The sequence below is a fragment of the Hippocampus zosterae genome, chromosome 7 (genome assembly GCF_025434085.1).
Source record: "Hippocampus zosterae strain Florida chromosome 7, ASM2543408v3, whole genome shotgun sequence".
Taxonomy (NCBI): Eukaryota; Metazoa; Chordata; class Actinopteri; order Syngnathiformes; family Syngnathidae; genus Hippocampus; species Hippocampus zosterae.
In genome coordinates this window covers 26,090,567-26,107,656 of record NC_067457.1, presented here as the reverse complement: position 1 = coordinate 26,107,656, position 17,090 = coordinate 26,090,567, and the positions used below count along the sequence as shown (strand labels likewise).

Below are 17,090 nucleotides of genomic sequence, written 5' to 3'. Positions count from 1 at the left end.
GAAAAGAGGGAAAATATAATCATGCTAATAGGCAAGTTTGTTTTTAAATCCCTCTACATAAAGACGGATATTCTGTTGAATCGTGCGTTGGACAGCAATTTTTACATATTTTCAAAAAGTTTCGAGCAAGCACTGAAGCAGCCACCAAGACCGATGACGTTGACGACGTTGCCCCCACGTGGTAGAATGGGGCCGGTACGCAATTCACGTGCTCATTTGACTCAATTACACTAGTCAGTTGCGCCTAACTCGCCAGGTTTAAAATATGTAACATTTCAAAATAGATAAATACATGTCAAATAAGTGACGAAAAGCATTTATTGTACTATCGTAGAGTGGTACGGATTGCGAAAGTTACAAACGGGCAAATGCTGTTGCTTAATTCATATTGCAAAAACGCAATATCAATTAGAATGACGTGTTTAGACGATTGCGGCACTTAGTATTGTGAAGAAACATTTTAAAATTCAAGCAAAGTGTTTATCGGGTCAATGAAAGTCTCTAAATTGATAGGCGTAAATGTGATTGGTGTTTTGTGCCCCACTTCTCTGACAAAAAAAAATGTACAAAATGGATGAATGGATCCAAAGCATATCACATGCCAGTTATTCAAATCATGTCACGACTGAAATCCTATCCAGGTGAGAAAATTATCCAGCCGTCCACCTGTCCTTATCACTATCCTGTACCCCCCTGACCTCCCGCCTCCCATCACATAGGAAAAGCGAGATGAGCCTTTTGTGAATGGGGGAAAGTGTGTGAGGGGAACGCCCGAATGGCTCAGAGGCACCTTGCTGCTGTTGTGCAGTCACTTGCCAGATTACAAGACCCAGGGTGGGGTTGTCAAGCCCCAGGGGGTTTGACAGCATGAAAACAAATCTGCCAGGTGTCAGCAAACATTTTTTGATATACTGTATGGCCTTCTTACTCGCCCCAAACACACTTTTTAAAAGTGTACCTTTGTGCCTGTTGTCACTCTCATGATGTCAAGAAATATCGGACTGTGAAAAGGAAAGGGAAAAGAAGACTCCCCTGCACAGTTCTCCAAATAAGAGGCAACACGTAACCAGTTGAAGTTTACTGTCAAACTGACACAACAAACTAAAGCGAATTAAGCACAGCATATTTACTCGGATTGGTTGGTGACCAGTCCAAGGTGAATACTGTAGCGCCTCTTATTACTCAGTCAGGTGAGGGAGGGTGTAGCACACCCTAGTGAGGATAAGCGGTATTAACCACTGGACCACCCGATATTGAAACACTCAAAGAATAAGCCAAACCATCGAATTTTGTCTCACCAGAGTCCTCTTATTTCAATCTTATCATACAATGTGAAATGTTGACAGGCGAGCAAGACGTCACGTTCATTATAAACCGACAAACAACTGCTCCGTTCACATCTATTCCAGCTTAGTTGGGGACCTTCACTGCATTGTGTTCCGGTAGACTTCAGCAAAAACAAACACGATCACTTAAAAATTTCCAATGGAGCAGAATTTGGTGGACATCGATCCGTTTCACAAAATGTCCAACTGTTTGTGGGTATGAATGGGTGAACAAGCGGCATTAACTCGGTCAGTTGTTGCTTGATGACATTTTTTGATTGGTTTACGCCACAATCAGGTCTGTCACATCCAATATGGCGGACACAGTGACATATTGTAAAAACATGGAGGTGCACGACTGACCGGCTCAACAAACCGGCTAAATGAGCACAAACTTTGATAACAAATGTAATGTCTTTTAGTCCCTTCCCCGAACGCCCCCCAAATCCACATTTTACTACCTCAATCACGTCACGTGAAAGGTTACCGCCTCACCCGTTCCCAACCGGAAGAGGAAGAGGGCCTCTTAACCTTCCTCATCTGACGTTTTCTCCCTCCCGTTTCCCACCAACCGGTTTTGCCACAACCAGTCGAACCGCGCACGGGCGGCACATTAACGCAAACCACAACAACAACAATTTGCACGATGTGATATTCTTTGAATCAGGGTGTGCAGACTTTTGTGCTTGAGGGCTGCACTTAATTTGACTCACAATTTTCCATGATTTTTTATTTTCCATGATTATTCCAACAACTTAATTTGTGAATTCACTCCCATTTTGACCATTTCAGCCACACTGAATGGTCTCTTACACCTGGGATGTGGCGATTTTGAAGGATATTTGAGTGAAATTGTCTTTGTCCTTCTTTTCACGTGCAGGATAAATGCTTCCATTGCACCTGCCTGCACTCGCTCGTGGTTCTGGAGCTGCCAAACAGATTGACTCCCAATCCAGGGGCCGAGTCCCAACAAGTACAAAAAAAAAACACGTTTGGTATGTACGATTTTTTTCTCTCCACCCCACCCCACCCCCCATACGCAGAAGGCAGGAGGAGGCATGGAAAAGGGAATTCTAGAGCAGTGTCTTGGCGGCCGACGTCTCAGTCTTGCCCTTGCTTGCTTGGAGTCGCACGGTTTCAACTGTCACAATGTCACATGGCAACGACGGGAAAGTTTGAGACTATCTATGACCCGCCATTATTTAAAGCGTACATGATCAACCCCGACATCAAGAGTTCCGATGTTTGAGGAGGCTTTTCTTAACATTTCTTTTGTGCTTCTTCTGTCCATTCTATAAATCAAATATGGACCCTTGAGCTCTGTAAAGTTTGCCTGCCACTGGTTTACTATTGCATTTATTGTGAACACCTTCAACTCTGCCTCCCGCTCCCCATGTTGTGTTTGTGTGCTGCTGGGAAGAAAAAGGACTCCACCTGTATTTATCTAGCACACACAACACAGAGCGCGCCGAAAAGGCCCCAGCTGCTCTGGGAAACAAATGAGACGAGAAGAACATGGCTGTGTCTCATACACGCACACAAGGGGATGACACCACTGGCCGTTAAACTGAAGCTGAAACCTTTCCTTAAAAAAAAAAAAAAAAGTTTCCATACACGATCACCCGGAGGCTTTCACAAGCAAATGTGCCTGTCTATTTATCCTGTCAACAGCTTGCAAGCATCCAAACCGTTTTGCTAAAATAACAACAACAAATGACAGTCCAAAAAAAAAAGTGGACACATTTTTTTCCTGTTGTTACTTATGATGTAGTGGTCGCGGTGCATGCCTCCGACGTGAACTTTGAAGCTAAATAAACAGGACTGAATTAGCATTGAGGTGGTGAGTGTAGGAGACAAACATGCACCTGCATTGTTTGCTGTCGGCCTGGCTGATCCCAAACACTGTGATGTGCTCATACAATGGCTTCATTAAAGGGACAATGGCATTGTGTCAACTAATGACAGCCCCCGCCCCCCATCACCAGCACCGCTGCCTTTATTTCCTCTTTACTCTGTAGTGGTGGGCAAGCTTTTGTGCCCCGAGGCCCACATTTGAGTTTTCAAACAGATACTTGTTTGTAAGCTAATTGTATTCTTCCTAATGAAGTTATTTGCAGCCAATTAACCAACGGCAGCGGATATAAAAAGACTCCACAGCAATTGAAATGCAATGCTTTTGTTGTATAGAAACGAGACCAAGACAAATCACCTGAAAATTTTCCCCGCCATCAGTGTGACCTATAACCCGTACTCTCCACAATCCCCTGGAGTGAAAAAAAACAATGCAAGTTTTTAGAGAGAGGATGTAAAATGATAATGATGAAGATAAAGTTGACCTTCTTTGGGGGTTCATCTGTGGCAGTTTAAATGGTGGAAGGTGTGTGCCGACTCCCACTTCACATGACTTTGCACCAAATTGGTTCATTCTGAACTGTAAGTAAGTCAGCAACTGTCACTAAGTAACTGTAAACATGCAACACTAAGTACATATGTTGGAATTTAATTGGGTCATTCTGAACACAATGACATCACCAGTTCTCGGTGGGTGTGCACACTTGCGCAATAACATTTGCTCGCTTCATGTTTAAGTTCCCTGTCAAATATATTACATTTTTCCAGGTTGTGGCTGTCATTCATGCTTTTTGAAATGTTTTATAATGTTCTCTCTCTCTCTCCATGTCTTACAAATATGTGTAGACTTTTTATATTATTGGATTTGTGAAAATAAAACATACAAAATGGTGTCCTACAGTAATATTTTTGCATTTTATGGGCAATTGTTTACTGTAATAGTATAATGCATTCTATTTTAAAAAAATGTACAGTTCATTTATTGATAATTACACAACTTTTTGTAAATCAGATTTCTTCTTAACTCATATTTAATTTTGTTAGATAAAATACCCGCCAAAATCATTAAAAAATGTCATGAAAGAAATGTATAAATACCCAAAAATCGAGATTCGCGGCGAAGGAGGAGGCGTGTCCTTTAACTGCTTGTCCCGCACTTTGAGCCAATCAGCAGTCGGCTCTCCTGGCCGCGGGCAGCCAATCAGCGACGACCTCACCTTCCCTTCGCTCGCCTGTGAAAGAATTTCCCAAAGCTTAACGATTAGCGACGCCAAATACAAACATCGCCGTGTTGACGTGTGTATGAATCATGTTGACATCGCGATAAAGCGCTAAAGTCGACTTTTGTGGACGGAAAGGAAGCGGAGGGAGGGGTACTAAACAAAAAACGCGGGCTTTACCTGCGGGGAAGAGACACCGGAGGGTGGCGGTGCGCGAGTGACAGGAGGAGGAACTAAAAAAAAAAAACAGTCGGGGTGGGGGGGAAAAAAAGAAAAGTGGACTTACCTGTACGCCAACTTCTGCCAACCCGCTCGCTCTTATCACCTGCTCCGACTTGAAAGTCCAGTTCTACCAGGCACCGAGCCGGGGAGAGGAGGTGAACTATGTCACAGGAGACAGACAAGTAAGTGATCACGCCCGCGGAGACGATCTTTGATACTGGGGAGGGCGGGGGGATCCCCGACCCCCACTATTTTTCTTCGTTACTTTGGAATCCTTTTTGGGGAAAATCATTCAAAGCACGTCTTGCATTTCAGAAACAGTCGCTTACTAGTCATTTTTACAATACTTGTGGATGTCTGATGATGTAAAGTTTTGGAGGGACGTTTGGTTTGGATTCCCCGGTTTTTTTGAGGGGAGTGGGGGCAATGAAAATATCTTGAACATGCACGGACGTTGTTGTTTTGTTAGTTTTTTAAAACTTCAATATTTGCATTTTACATTGCACATTAATAGCGTGTGATTACTCATCAAGAAGACTGTGTGGGCAATGCCGTCAAGCTCCCCAATTTCAACTCATTTTGCTCAAACTTGGAATGTGCAATTTTAAGATCTGATGCGACTTTGAACAGTGATTATTTTGTACATATTTAATAATTGGGTGATGACATTCGCTTGATTTGACTGAATGACTGTGGAGGGCGGGTGGGGGGGCAAAATAGTCAATAAAGTTAATAGTTCATTTTTTAAAAATCGCCATTTTCCTCATTTATAGAAAAAAAATCTCTCAAAAAGATGTCACATATTTCTATATATGTTGTGGGCATTTTTCAAAATAAATGCCACCTGACTACCAAATTTCGTGAAAACATCCGTGGCCCGCGCCGACACATTGTTCAATGCCTGCATGGCGGCCACGGCGATGTCTGAAAGGCAAACACTCGGCAAGGGGCGCAGCACATTCGCCATGAGCCCAAACCTGCCGTCAAACCGGCCGCGCGGACGTCCGGTTCTCATTTGCTTTCAGGGCTTTCTTGGAAGTGTTATTGAAAGGCGCGACCGCCAATTTACATCTCGCATTGTGTAACGTGTGGCGGTGGACACGCAGCCAAACTCAAGCTGCAGTGAGCTTGAGACTTTCGCACGTGACGCGGCACGCAAGCAAGTGAGAAGCAAGATCGGAAGGGCCCCCCCCCCCCCATGATGAAATTCCTGATGAGAATCCAACATTTTTCCCAAGCCCTTTGTTTTCCCTCCAAGAGCGGCGTCCGATTCCCCGGGGAATCGGCTCCGCGGATTCCCCTTTGCTCGCGGTCCGATTTGAAGGCGCTACTCGGGCCCCGATCCGAACTTATTCATTGCTAAAGCGGCCGCGGCGTGTGCCCAGCAAGCGTCTGGTGGTGGTGGTCCCCAACGAGAGCTCCTGTCCGGCGGCGCGGCGGGCCTACACCAGCGAGGACGAGGCATGGCGCTCGTACCTGGAGAACCCGCTGACGGCCGCCACCAAGGCCATGATGAGCATCAACGGCGACGAGGACAGCGCCAACGCCCTGGGCCTCCTCTACGACTACTACAAGGTCTCTCGGTGACCGTCGGAACGCGTGCAAAACGGGAGTCGCCGCGCACCCGAAGTAACGTTGGGCCGTTCTAGTGCACGACTTTGAAGCCGACGGCCAAATTTTGCAATTTTTTCTTTGATTAGAGTTCACGTGGATGGGATTTCAAAAATGATCAGTATTTGAACGGGGGCGGCGGGGGACTTTCCATCTCCACCGTGAACGGTGATCGGCGTGTTGTCTTGCAGGTTCCCAAAGAAAAGCGACTCCTGACGGCCCCCAAGGTTCCGGAAATAACGGAAGAGCGGGAGAAAAGGTTGGTGGGCGGGCCAAACGGCCAAAGAAAGAGCGGCGCACGGTTTCCGTCACGCCGGCTGCGCGTTTGTCCAGGTCGGCCGGCCACCCCGGCGGCGCCGAGGCCGAGGCGTCCGACAAGCGCGTCCAGGTTCTCAAGTCGGTGCCCGTCAACCTGTCGCTCAACGCCGAGCACCCCGGCGGGCCGGCCAAGGCCGAGTCCCACGTGCCCGTGGTCTACGCCCCCACCCTCGCCGCGCTCCACTACCGGCCGGACGGCGAGGAGGCGTCCCGGGCGGTCTACGAGCAGAGCCCCTACGAGGTGACGGCCGGCGGCCGCGCTTCCTACGCCAAGGAGGACCGGCGCAGCCCGCCGGACAGCTCCCCGTTCGACGAGGACGCGGTGAGAAATGTTTGGCCATCCGTCCAAGCTCGGGTCCTTGAGATGATTTCACGGGGCTGAGAGATTTCCTTTTCAAAGTGGGGGGGGGGATGAAAAGCTCCGTCGGCGTCATTGTCTTTTGGTGTTTTTCTTTCTAGAAGTACCACACGCCTTCGTCGCTGGCGTCGGACGACTTCTTGTTCCAGGAGGACGCGGCGTAAGTCACCGCCCGCCGGGCAAAGAGGGCCCCCCCCCCCTTTTTTTTTTGTTCCGACGAGCCTGGTGACGTTGCAGCGACGGCTTCCGCTACGCGCTGGACGCGGCCCGCTCGCTACGCCAGAAGCAGGGTGAGGGCCCCATGACCTACCTGAACAAGGGCCAGTTCTACGCCGTCACCCTCAACGAGCTGAGCGCCAACCAGCGCCTACGACACCCCATCAGCAAAGTGCGGGTGAGCCACGCCTCTTTTTTTGGGGGGGGGGGGAGATTGCAAAACATACGGGCTGTAAATGGCCACTTTGGCACTTTGACCTGACGTCCGAGCGGTGTTTTGTCTCAGAGTGTGATCATGGTGGTGTTCAGCGAGGACAAAAACCGAGACGAGCAGCTGAAATACTGGAAGTACTGGCACTCGCGCCAGCACACGGCCAAGCAACGAGTCCTGGACATCGGTGAGCCCGCTTTCCTTTGCCCCCCCGAGTCCAATGCTGGAATGCGCTCGCTCCGTTGAAAAAGCCAAGGGGAAAAAAAGGCCCGCGCACTGAGAGCAAACAGGCCCCCACCCTGCTCACTGCCTGCTCGCCTTCGGGCCAAACAGCCACCATGACACACACACACACACACGCACACACACACGCGCACACTCCTGAAGAATAGTGAATTGTTGCTGGAACAACTCCACTATGCTGATGTGTGTGTGTGTGAGATTTGATGGTGTGTTTGACAAGCTGAGGCCTGCGAGCGCCACGAAACGTTTTCAAGTATGTGACACACTCGCGCGCGCACACACACACACACACACACACACGTAGACTCGCACACGCGGCTTGTCGGGACAGGGAGCGGAATGTGAAGATGCTCGGTCCCTTCCAAAGAAAGATTTTCCTCATGGACATGGCGGGGATAGTTCATGCTTGACCGTCGACAAACATGCGCTTTGACGCAAAGGCGCCCATTCTGCCATCTATTTTTGGACAATGCGTTTCATTGAACTTTTTCATTTCTCACCTCGTTCCACACAATCAAGAAATAGAAACGCTGCCATTTCCAACCTCCGAAGTGTCGGCCAGAACTGAAAAACCTTCCCGACGCTGACAATTTTTTAACCACAAATGGCTGAAGAACTCATTGCGCATTTTGGATCCCGGAAAGGTGGTCGAGTGCGTAGCGCATCCCGACGGGAGATTTTCCCACTGACCTCACAAGCGAAACTGCGGCGCAAGCCGAGCGCAGATTGACGGGAAGCTAAATCACAGGCCACGGGCGACTCGGCAGGCCTTTGCGCTGGGCGGATGCAACCCGAAACCGGCAGTTGAGCACATTTGAATAGCAGCAAAGGAGGGCCTGGGCCCGGGCCCGATGCCTGGGGCCACGTCACCCAATACATCAGCTCAGGGCTTTTCGTTTCCCGTCTCCATTGTGCACCTGTTGCGGAGCAAGGATTGTATAAAGACAATCCCCAGACCCCCCCCCCCCACCGGCAAACAGTTGATCTGTTTTGAAGGTTGGTGCGCAAATGCCCGGTCGCCTCTTCCACATCAGAGACGGCGCGCGGAGGACCTGGGCGGGCCTTCGCCTTTGGCGCCGAATCCGGCCAAGGCAGAATATTGCCGCCGAGGGCCACAAAAGGGCCGCCCGGACGCCAAAAGAGGAAAGCGCCTGGAATTCCTCCGCCCGTCGCTTTCACACCCGAGCCGGCGATGGTGCCGCTTCTGACCCTTAGAAAACATTGTCAGCTGTGAAAGGGCCTCCATTATTTGAGAATTCCTGAGACACTCCCGTTTGCTCGGCGGCCATCAAAAGGGTCTCCCGGCGGCCTTTTGAAGCCAAAGACTTTGTTTGTCCGGGCCCGATAAGGCTCCGGCTTGCCCAAATGGAAGCGTGCGCCGTTGGATTGCTTATCAGGAACAAACAATGGCTACCTGATTGTGACTTTTAATGACCACTCCGTGTCCCTCCCCCCCACCCCACCTCCTTTTTTTTACGCTGCGATTCTCCTTCCAGCCGACTACAAGGAGAGCTTCAACACCATTGGCAACATCGAAGAAATCGCCTACAACGCCATCTCCTTCACGTGGGATGTCAACGAAGAGGCCAAGGTGAGAACAACTACTGGACATTCAAATAACATGAAAATTGGGGGGGGGGGGGGGGGGAGAATGATTGCAAATTGCAACCAATCAGTGGACGGAAAAATGCCGACGGAGAATTTGAAATCCGACGACATTTCCGTTATTGACATGCAAACCGGTCGGGCATGTTTAAGAATGCCAGAGGCGGCTCGGGAAATCAAAAGCGGCAGGACAGGTTTTTTCTTTTACTTCTTTGTCTTTTTTTTTTTTTCCGACTCGGTTGTTGGCAAACAAGCGCAAAGTGGACCACTGAGTCAGGAATGGTTGAGACTTTTAAACGAGCGGCACGCAACGGCAAGAGGAAGAACCCCCTCGCGACTTCCCGTTCCCCTCCCGCGACACGCCACGAATGACACCGCCAATGTGCCGTCCGTTAGATCTTCATCACGGTCAACTGCCTGAGTACGGACTTCTCGTCGCAGAAGGGCGTCAAGGGTCTCCCTCTCATGATCCAGATCGACACGTACAGCTACAACAACCGCAGCAACAAGCCTCTGCACAGGGCCTACTCGCAGATCAAGGTCTTCTGTGACAAGGTCAGACGCCGCCATACGTTGCATCGCGGCCCCCCCCCCCCCCGGATAGAATAAGACGGCCCTTCACATGTCAAGGCTGCCATTTATTTTTCCATATGGAGTGGGGGGAGGGGGCGTGGGGGTGGGGCTCGGGGCTTGTCCATTCAAACAACACGTGAAAGCGACGGTCTCAAACCAAACCCAATGCGGTACTTTGGTTCGGATCGCGGCACAAGAGCTCCCTCTTGCGGCCACACCGCGTTCCTTCTTTGGCTCGCATCCTGCCTCCATTTGAGTTCACGACGTCTTTCAGGGAGCAGAGCGCAAGATCAGAGACGAAGAGAGGAAGCTGTCCCGCAAGAAATCCAAAGGTACCGAGTCTCACCACGAAGCCGACTTCATGAGCGGATTAAGCAGAAGCCGTGAAGCACTTCTCCTTCGCCGCGCAGCTAAAGATGGCGCCGTGGGCGTCATCGCGGTACCCAAGAAGTCAGACACCACCTATTTCAAGACCGTGACCGACCTGGAAGCGCAACCTGTCCTCTTCATCCCCGACGTCCACTTTGGAAACCTTCAGAGGGCCGGACAGGTACGCTCTGCCTCCAAAACTCTCGCTTCTCTCCGTCTGTCTGTAGATAAGGTCAACCTTATTTGTCCCACACTGGGGAAATATGCATATTTTTATACACACACACACACACAGATCTACATGTATGTATGCAGATGATGTAACAAAAGCTTTGTTTTCAGGTGTTCACCTTCAACACGGAGGAAATGGAGCGAGAAGGGTGAGTGCGCCCAAACAGGAAGTGTCATTTACATGGGCTCAAAGAGCGATGCAAATGAGATGCGCTAACACGGAGACAAAGCAAATGAATCTTTGTCATGACAATGTCCGTCCGCGCCAGGAGCGTGCTGGTGAAGAGGATGTTCCGGCCGGCCGAGGACGACTTGTGTCCGTCGCCGCAGAAACAGATCAAGGAGGAAGCGCACAAGAGAGGTAGAAAATGGCCGCCGTACCCTGTGGCGGGCCGTGCATTTCAACCTTAGGCCTTCAGTGACGTCACACACACCAACACAACATCGGCTCGTCTGGCAGCACTTCATTTCAGGAGCGTTTGAAACCATCAAGTATGCATTTGCAATTAAGAGCAGGAAAATACATTGACAGATATTGTCCAAAAAGCAAATTACTGACGATGTTGAGCAGCTGAGAGTGAACGAACTTTAGTGCATGAGTTATTTGATACTGATGATTTTTGTATCTTTGTCATTTGATTTGGTGACCATTAATACTAACGAAATAAAATAACAAGAAGAAATGTAAAAGAAAATTCATTTACTCACCAACATCGTGCCTGTTCACTGAGCTGCAGACCTACGCGAGTGTCCCCAAACGTTTTGAAACGCGCCGTCGCTTGTAAGTGGCCAGCCGTGCTCTGATGTCTCCTTGCTGCCTTGCTAAAACAACATCAATGGGTAAATCCAGCGGAAGGTCTGTCCTGAAAATGGTGTGGAAAGTAGTCCTGCAAGCACATCAACATCTTCTCCTTCGGCCATTTTGGGTCAAAATGCAGGCTCTCCCTAGCAGGCGCTCATCCAATCAGCGAACGCGCACGTCCAGTGACGTAAACCCTTCCAGCTGGCCCCGGTGCGCAGACTGGTGATCTGATTGGCTATTGCAAGCTGACTGTGCCCGTTCATTTACAGCGCACAGGTGCTCGCTCTGTTTAATCTGATGGCCCCGAGCAAGTTTAATTTACCTGGCAACACAAGCTAGCTGAAATAGGATTGGTTCAAAACTCTGCCATAATAAATAAGTTATTTAGACTCAGCATTTGTCTTGTCGCAGTGCTGCTGTACGTCCGCAAGGAGACGGACGAGGTGTTTGACGCACTCATGCTCAAGTCGCCGACGCTGCGAGGCCTGCTGGAGGCAGTGAGTGGCGGCCGCCATTTTATCTTCCTCCCCTCTTTCGACATTTTTCTTTTTTTTTTCTCCGTCAAAACAGCACAGTCAGCATTTTCATTTGGGTCACAGATATCGGAGAAGTACGGCGTGACCGCCGAGAAGATGACCAAAGTCTACAAGAAAAGCAAAAAAGGGTGAACCAACCAACAATCGGGTTTCGCATAAGTTGTCTTTCATTCCACTTTTTCTTGCGCCAGTATGCTCAAAGCTGCCTTTTTTTTTCCGGTTTTGTCCAGCATCCTGGTGAACATGGACGACAATATCATCGAGCACTACTCCAACGAGGACACGTTTATCCTGCACATCGAGAGCTACGCCGACACCTACAAGGTCACGCTGACCGAAATCTGAACCGCACGCGCATGGAAAAAAAGTTGAAGACGGCGGGCTACTCTTGCGCCGAGTCATCGCCGCAATCATGGCGTCACTTGTCACGGTGTGCGTACTCCATTTGGATCGCTTAGTCCCCTCGTCATCATGGAAGCATTTCGCCCTCATTCATTCTTCGTTAGCGGCTTCTTTGCCTGCCCACCGTGATTTGTTTATTTAGTTGCATTATTTATTTCTTTTCTTGAAATGTCTGTGTGTGTGTGTGTGTGTGCATCCATGGATTTCAAGTACAATACTTCACATTTCAGCGATTTCCCAGCAAGTCGCCCTCAATGAGAGCCCTTGCGGGACTTTTCTAAATACAACAATGTCAAGATTCACGTCAGCACATGCCAAGATGTGAATAAAGACACGTGCCGTGGAAATCTGAGACAAACGCATCGACCGTCACGCGTGTTTATTGCCACTTTGAGTTTTATGCGCATTTTGCGGGTATTTTTTTTTTCAGGACCGACAAAAAACGACCCTTGGCCCTATTGTCTTTATTTGAATGACAAAACGGACATCCTACAGTCGGTAACAATATAAAATGATATAGAATTCATGAAATCTTTGAAAATGTATCTGGCGGAAAACGCAATTATTTTGAAAATGATACAACTGACAAAAATTGCCAAATGTTTTGAGAAATGTCATTGAATAGTTGAAACGATTGTATTTTTATTTGGTAAAAATACATTAGCATAAAACAAATTTCAACTGGAAAATCATTACAAAAATAATTTTACTCGTTGAAAAGATGAATAAGCATCGACTATAACATTTCGAGTTGAAGTGATATCGTTTAAATTAGTTACAATACAATTCTTTACAATTTTAAATAAATGTATCTACAAAATGTATTTATGTTCACAAGTCAGACTTTACCGGACAATTACAAACAAAAAAAAATAATCTTTTTTTTGCACCACCAGCGCCGAGCTCCTAGTTGGTGCATTTTGTTGAAATTCTAAAAAGAAACAAAACCGCAGAGGAACAAAAGATTCTTTTTGTATGAATATATCTCTAAATGTCCAGCTGGCGTGCTGCTCATTTGGGACTCGACTGTAACATTCCTCCTTCAGAAATTCACATCTTTCAGAAATGAAAAACACAATAAAATAAAGATTTGTCACGATGCTCCACTTCCAGTAGTTGTGGTTCACTGAATCTTTCCAACACAAAAAGCACAGCAGCAAACAGGGGTTCAGTGCACTTCCGTACCCGCCAAATCCACTCTTTTTTTTTTTTTTTAAAACAAGTCCTGCGCGTACGGCAATACGGTCCTTCAAATGTGTCCTTTCAAATGATATTGGTCATTTTCAATGATGAACTAACAAAAAAAAAAAAGAAGTGGGTGAGAGGAAGAGAGAGAAGCGAGCCGGCCGCCTACTGGCCGGCGCCGCTCGGGTCGCACTGCAGCAGCCGAACGATGGATGGGTCGTTCCTGGCGCCCTCCACAAACTCCTCCAGGGACAACTTACCTAAATAAAACAAAACAAAGAAGAAAGTCAGAATCTGCGGGGGGGAAAGCATCAGAATTTTATGCTAATTCAAGTTTGTGAGAAAAAGGAAAAAAAAGAAGACATGATGCTCCGAGGATATGTATGCCACTTGTATGAGGGAAAGCAGTCTTTGATGATAAAGCAACCATTTAACAACGATCATTTCAAAATAAGATCAGGAAGCTTTTGCAGGGGTTAAACTAAATTATGGAGGGGAGGGGGGGGGGGGGGGGAAGAGAGAAATGTCACCATCTTGATTCGTGTCCATCTGCCTGAAGATCTTCTCGGTGCGCTTCTCAGGCGTCGACTCGTCCTCCGGCATCTTCATCACCGAAGAGACCATCTTGTAAATGGCCTGTGGGGGAGGGGACACCCGCCAAGGCGTTTTTCACAAAGGACTTCTTGCACAAGGTTGCAGCAACCGCCAGAGGGCGCGCTTTGCCAGTACTTTGCGACCTCCGGGTTTTTTACTGGAGGGGGCGGGGGGGGGGGCTGCGCGCCGAGACCCGGGTGAGTCATTTACTTTTATTTTGTGTTGTCTCTTAATCAAGTCAATCAAGTTTTTATCCGCCCAAACTTGTCCGGCGGACGGGGCCGGGCGAGAATCCAACGGCAATCTGGATCGCCAGATAAAACGCCTTCGATCGAAACAAACGCACGCGTAAAAAAAAAAAGTTTTCAACATTCTAATGTTCATATGCCAAAGATGAAGAAAGCAACGCTCACCGTGACGATCTCCAGCATCTCGGCCTTGCTGATGTAGCCGTTGCCGTCCAGGTCGTACATGCTGAAGGCCCACTTGAGCTTCTGGTCCAGGCGGCCGCGGGACGTGACGCTCAGCGCGATGATGAATTCCCGGAAGTCGATGGTGCCGTCGCCGTTGGCGTCGAAGGTGCGGAAGACGTGCTCGGCGAACTTGGAGGCGTCGCCGTAGGGGAAGAAGTTGGCGTAGATCTTTTTGAACTCCTCCATGGAGAGGGCGCCGCTGGGGCAGTCCCGCAGGAAGCCCTTGTACCACTCGCTGATCTCGTGCTCCGTGAAGTCCGTGTTGTCCATCAGGTCCTGCATGACGTCGGGACGCAGCTTGCTGTTCTGTTTCCCCATGGCGGCGGACGGCTGGCTGGACGCTTTCGGGCGGCTGAGGACAATGCCAAACAGCGTCCAAAGCCATTCAAACGGACTTTTTTCTCTCTCCGCGCTTTTGCCGTCTCGGCTTCGGCGGAGAAAAGGCGGCCTGGGCTCGAGACAGCAAAGCTAGCGCACGCGGGCTAACGCCGGGCCGCGCCGCGCGCTTTTGATTCCCGAGCGGAATTGGCCGTTCCAAAAGAAGAAGCGAGGAGATGCTATTTCCGCCCCCTCGACGGCTAAGACTCTTAGCCGCGCTCGCGGGACAAGCCGGACCGTGTTACGTAAGCGCTTCCCTCCATCCCCGCCACTAGCTTCAACTATTTTGCGAGACACGACAAGTGTGGTTTCCCACGGGGAGGGAGACGAGATCCGTTCCTGGACCTGTCTGGCCCCGAGGCCTTTTGTGAAAAGCTGTGGGGCCTCCAAGTAGCAAAGAGCTTGTTGCGTTGTGGCCCTTGCGGACTTTGCGTCTCGCCCTGAACATGTCGTCTCGCTCTTACATCACCGGCAGGAGTCTCCATTTATATCCTGCGGGTAAAGCCCAACCAAAGAGCGCCGCAGTTAATCCCCCCGCCCCCACCCCACCCTCTGGAAAGCGAGGTCGGCGAGCGCATGACAGGGGGGGGGGGGGGGGCGCAAGGAATCTTCATGTGACCGTCATAGCGAGTCCACGCGCCCGCTCCGGTGGCATCCCTTGAGCATATTTCCGAGCAACACTTGAAGAGCGCAAACCTCCCGATAGATCCGAATGTCAGATTGCCTTTAAGGAGTGCGTACGGCGAGATCACGCCGCCGTTGTCAGCGCTCGCAGCGCTTCCTGTCTCACTTCCTGACGCCGGCTTTGCCGCCACGTCACTCTTGATACTTTTAAACAAACAAGCGTTGTCACAAGGCGACGCATGATCCATGTTGCGGCATTTGCTTTGGGGGGGGAGGGATCCTGGCAACAGAGGCGCCATTATGAGGCCCAAAAAGCGTCGAGGTCGACATCTGCAAGGTCGACGGGACGAACGGCGGCGGCAAACCGCCGGCGAGTAGCACAAAGAGGCCACTGTCGCTTTGAAACGGGAGCGGGGTCGCGTCCGCCGCCGTCCAGGCCCAAACGGATTTCGGGAAGCGTCGGGCCGCACCAAAACCGCCACTCGGCCCGCGTGACACAAATGGAACCCGTGCTCAGATTTATCCTGAAGTCTTCAGAGGGGGCGGGGGGGGGCAGTATGGGCCGGCGCGATAGCTTTTTGTGTTGGTCCGTCTGACTTTGGTGATGTTTTGGGGCTTCCTATTTTTGTTTGCGAGTTACCATTTCAGTCTTTGCAAGACTGTGTCATGGGCCGCAGTGGAGCGCGCTTCCCGGAAGCCTCGGTGGGTGGCCACGCCATCAGGCGGCCGTGCGCAACTAAACTTCCATCTCCGTGCATGAGTGCAATTGAGTCTCCCCAGGGGGTCGTTTCAGCTCCGCTTTCTCTCAGACGAATGAAAACGCAAACCCCATTTCCACACCAAATATTTTTGAGAGCGCTTCATCCCGACTGCGACGGCCTCTCTCGCCCGACCCGGGCCCAGGGGCCCAGGGGTCGAGGTCCACCAGCCAAATGAGCTCCGGTTGCGTTCACGCCTAAGTAGAGTCCCTGAACTGATTGGAATCCCGAACCTCAAAACGGAAAGACACTTGTGCTAACCGCTATCGCGCCGCGTTGCCGAACGCTGGACCTTCGGTGAACGATAAAAGGTTCCGATTGTGGAAGCGTTTTTCGAGATGCTACCTTTACACCACAGGAAGTCGTCACTTGACAGCGCGATGGGAGCAAAACCGCACAGCTTTGGTGCCTGCATTCGTGGACCCTTCGGAACTTTGACCCGGTGAATGAAAATACTCAAGACTTGTAAGCACGTTTTTTTTTCTTGACCCAACTATGTATATTGACGGGGGGCGGAAAAGCACGTCTCCTTCTCGGGGCTTCGTAAGTAGCGAGAAGAGCGGCAGCCTCATCCCATTAGGCCAAAGTAAATCCGCTGCGAGATGAGTACATAACGCGCCAGTGAACTTGATCTAACTTTGCAGCATCGACCCGTTCGCGTCGCCGCGTATTCACCAAAGTACCGGGAAGCTAGCAAAGTGCCTCGGAGACCGGGGTCGGGGGGGGGGCTTACCTGGCTTTCAAGTCGCTGTGCGGAAGGGCCTCCGGGAGAGAAAAAAAATGGTTTTAGTGGCCCATAACAAAGTGGGCGAAACCCCCCAAAAGTTTCCGAGACGACGAGGAAGCCACACGGGAGGCCGCGATCCAAACTCCGGCACTCGTCGTTCGCTTGTGACCGAGCGCGCGCGTCGCAAACTGAGCAGGCTCGGAGATGTGACGTCAAAGCCCGAGCGTCACGTGGGCAGAAGACAGCCAATGAGAAGCC

At 50.0% G+C, this 17,090-nt stretch overlaps 2 protein-coding genes and 1 long non-coding RNA gene across 8 annotated transcripts; 1 reads left to right on the top strand and 2 right to left on the bottom strand.

Moving 5' to 3' along the window:
• Positions 1–2,349: 2,349 nt before the first annotated feature.
• On the bottom strand, positions 2,350–4,699 carry LOC127603727 (uncharacterized). The gene is made up of 2 exons (XR_007963115.1): positions 4,577–4,699; positions 2,350–4,408 (listed from the first exon to the last, which is right to left on the bottom strand). It is a non-coding gene; the product is annotated as an uncharacterized LOC127603727 (long non-coding RNA).
• Positions 4,656–13,144, top strand: grhl2b (grainyhead-like transcription factor 2b). Of its 6 annotated transcripts, none has more exons than XM_052070145.1 (16): positions 4,656–4,800; positions 6,004–6,193; positions 6,421–6,488; positions 6,563–6,869; positions 7,007–7,065; positions 7,143–7,299; positions 7,408–7,519; positions 9,072–9,166; positions 9,577–9,735; positions 10,028–10,085; positions 10,164–10,303; positions 10,465–10,502; positions 10,623–10,714; positions 11,567–11,652; positions 11,755–11,819; positions 11,922–13,144. In XM_052070145.1, exons 1-16 carry the CDS (start codon positions 4,781–4,783, stop codon positions 12,034–12,036), a joined length of 1,761 nt encoding a protein of 586 aa, XP_051926105.1. In that variant the 5' UTR covers positions 4,656–4,780; the 3' UTR covers positions 12,037–13,144. The 6 variants fall into 6 exon arrangements, with proteins under 6 accessions (XP_051926105.1, XP_051926104.1, XP_051926107.1 ...); XM_052070144.1 differs by having other exon boundaries at positions 6,563–6,878; positions 7,010–7,065; XM_052070147.1 differs by having other exon boundaries at positions 6,563–6,878; positions 7,010–7,065; positions 11,726–11,819.
• Positions 12,716–17,023, bottom strand: ncaldb (neurocalcin delta b). The gene is made up of 4 exons (XM_052070244.1): positions 16,839–17,023; positions 14,286–14,697; positions 13,809–13,914; positions 12,716–13,538 (listed from the first exon to the last, which is right to left on the bottom strand). Exons 2-4 carry the CDS (start codon positions 14,661–14,663, stop codon positions 13,444–13,446), a joined length of 579 nt encoding a protein of 192 aa, XP_051926204.1. The 5' UTR covers positions 14,664–14,697; positions 16,839–17,023; the 3' UTR covers positions 12,716–13,443.
• Positions 17,024–17,090: the final 67 nt, after the last annotated feature.

Coding starts and splice junctions, on each gene's coding strand:
- grhl2b (XM_052070142.1), top strand. CDS start 4,781: ATGTCACAGGAGACAGACAA. Junction 7,066..7,142: donor TTGTTCCAGGAGGACGCGGC/GTAAGTCACCGC, acceptor GTGACGTTGCAG/CGACGGCTTCCGCTACGCGC. Junction 11,653..11,754: donor TGCGAGGCCTGCTGGAGGCA/GTGAGTGGCGGC, acceptor TTTGGGTCACAG/ATATCGGAGAAGTACGGCGT.
- ncaldb (XM_052070244.1), bottom strand. CDS start 14,663: ATGGGGAAACAGAACAGCAAGCTGCGTCCCGACGTCATGCAGGACCTG. Junction 13,915..14,285: donor AGATGCTGGAGATCGTCACG/GTGAGCGTTGCT, acceptor CCTCCCCCACAG/GCCATTTACAAGATGGTCTC. Junction 13,539..13,808: donor GATGGACACGAATCAAGATG/GTGACATTTCTC, acceptor TGTTTTATTTAG/GTAAGTTGTCCCTGGAGGAG.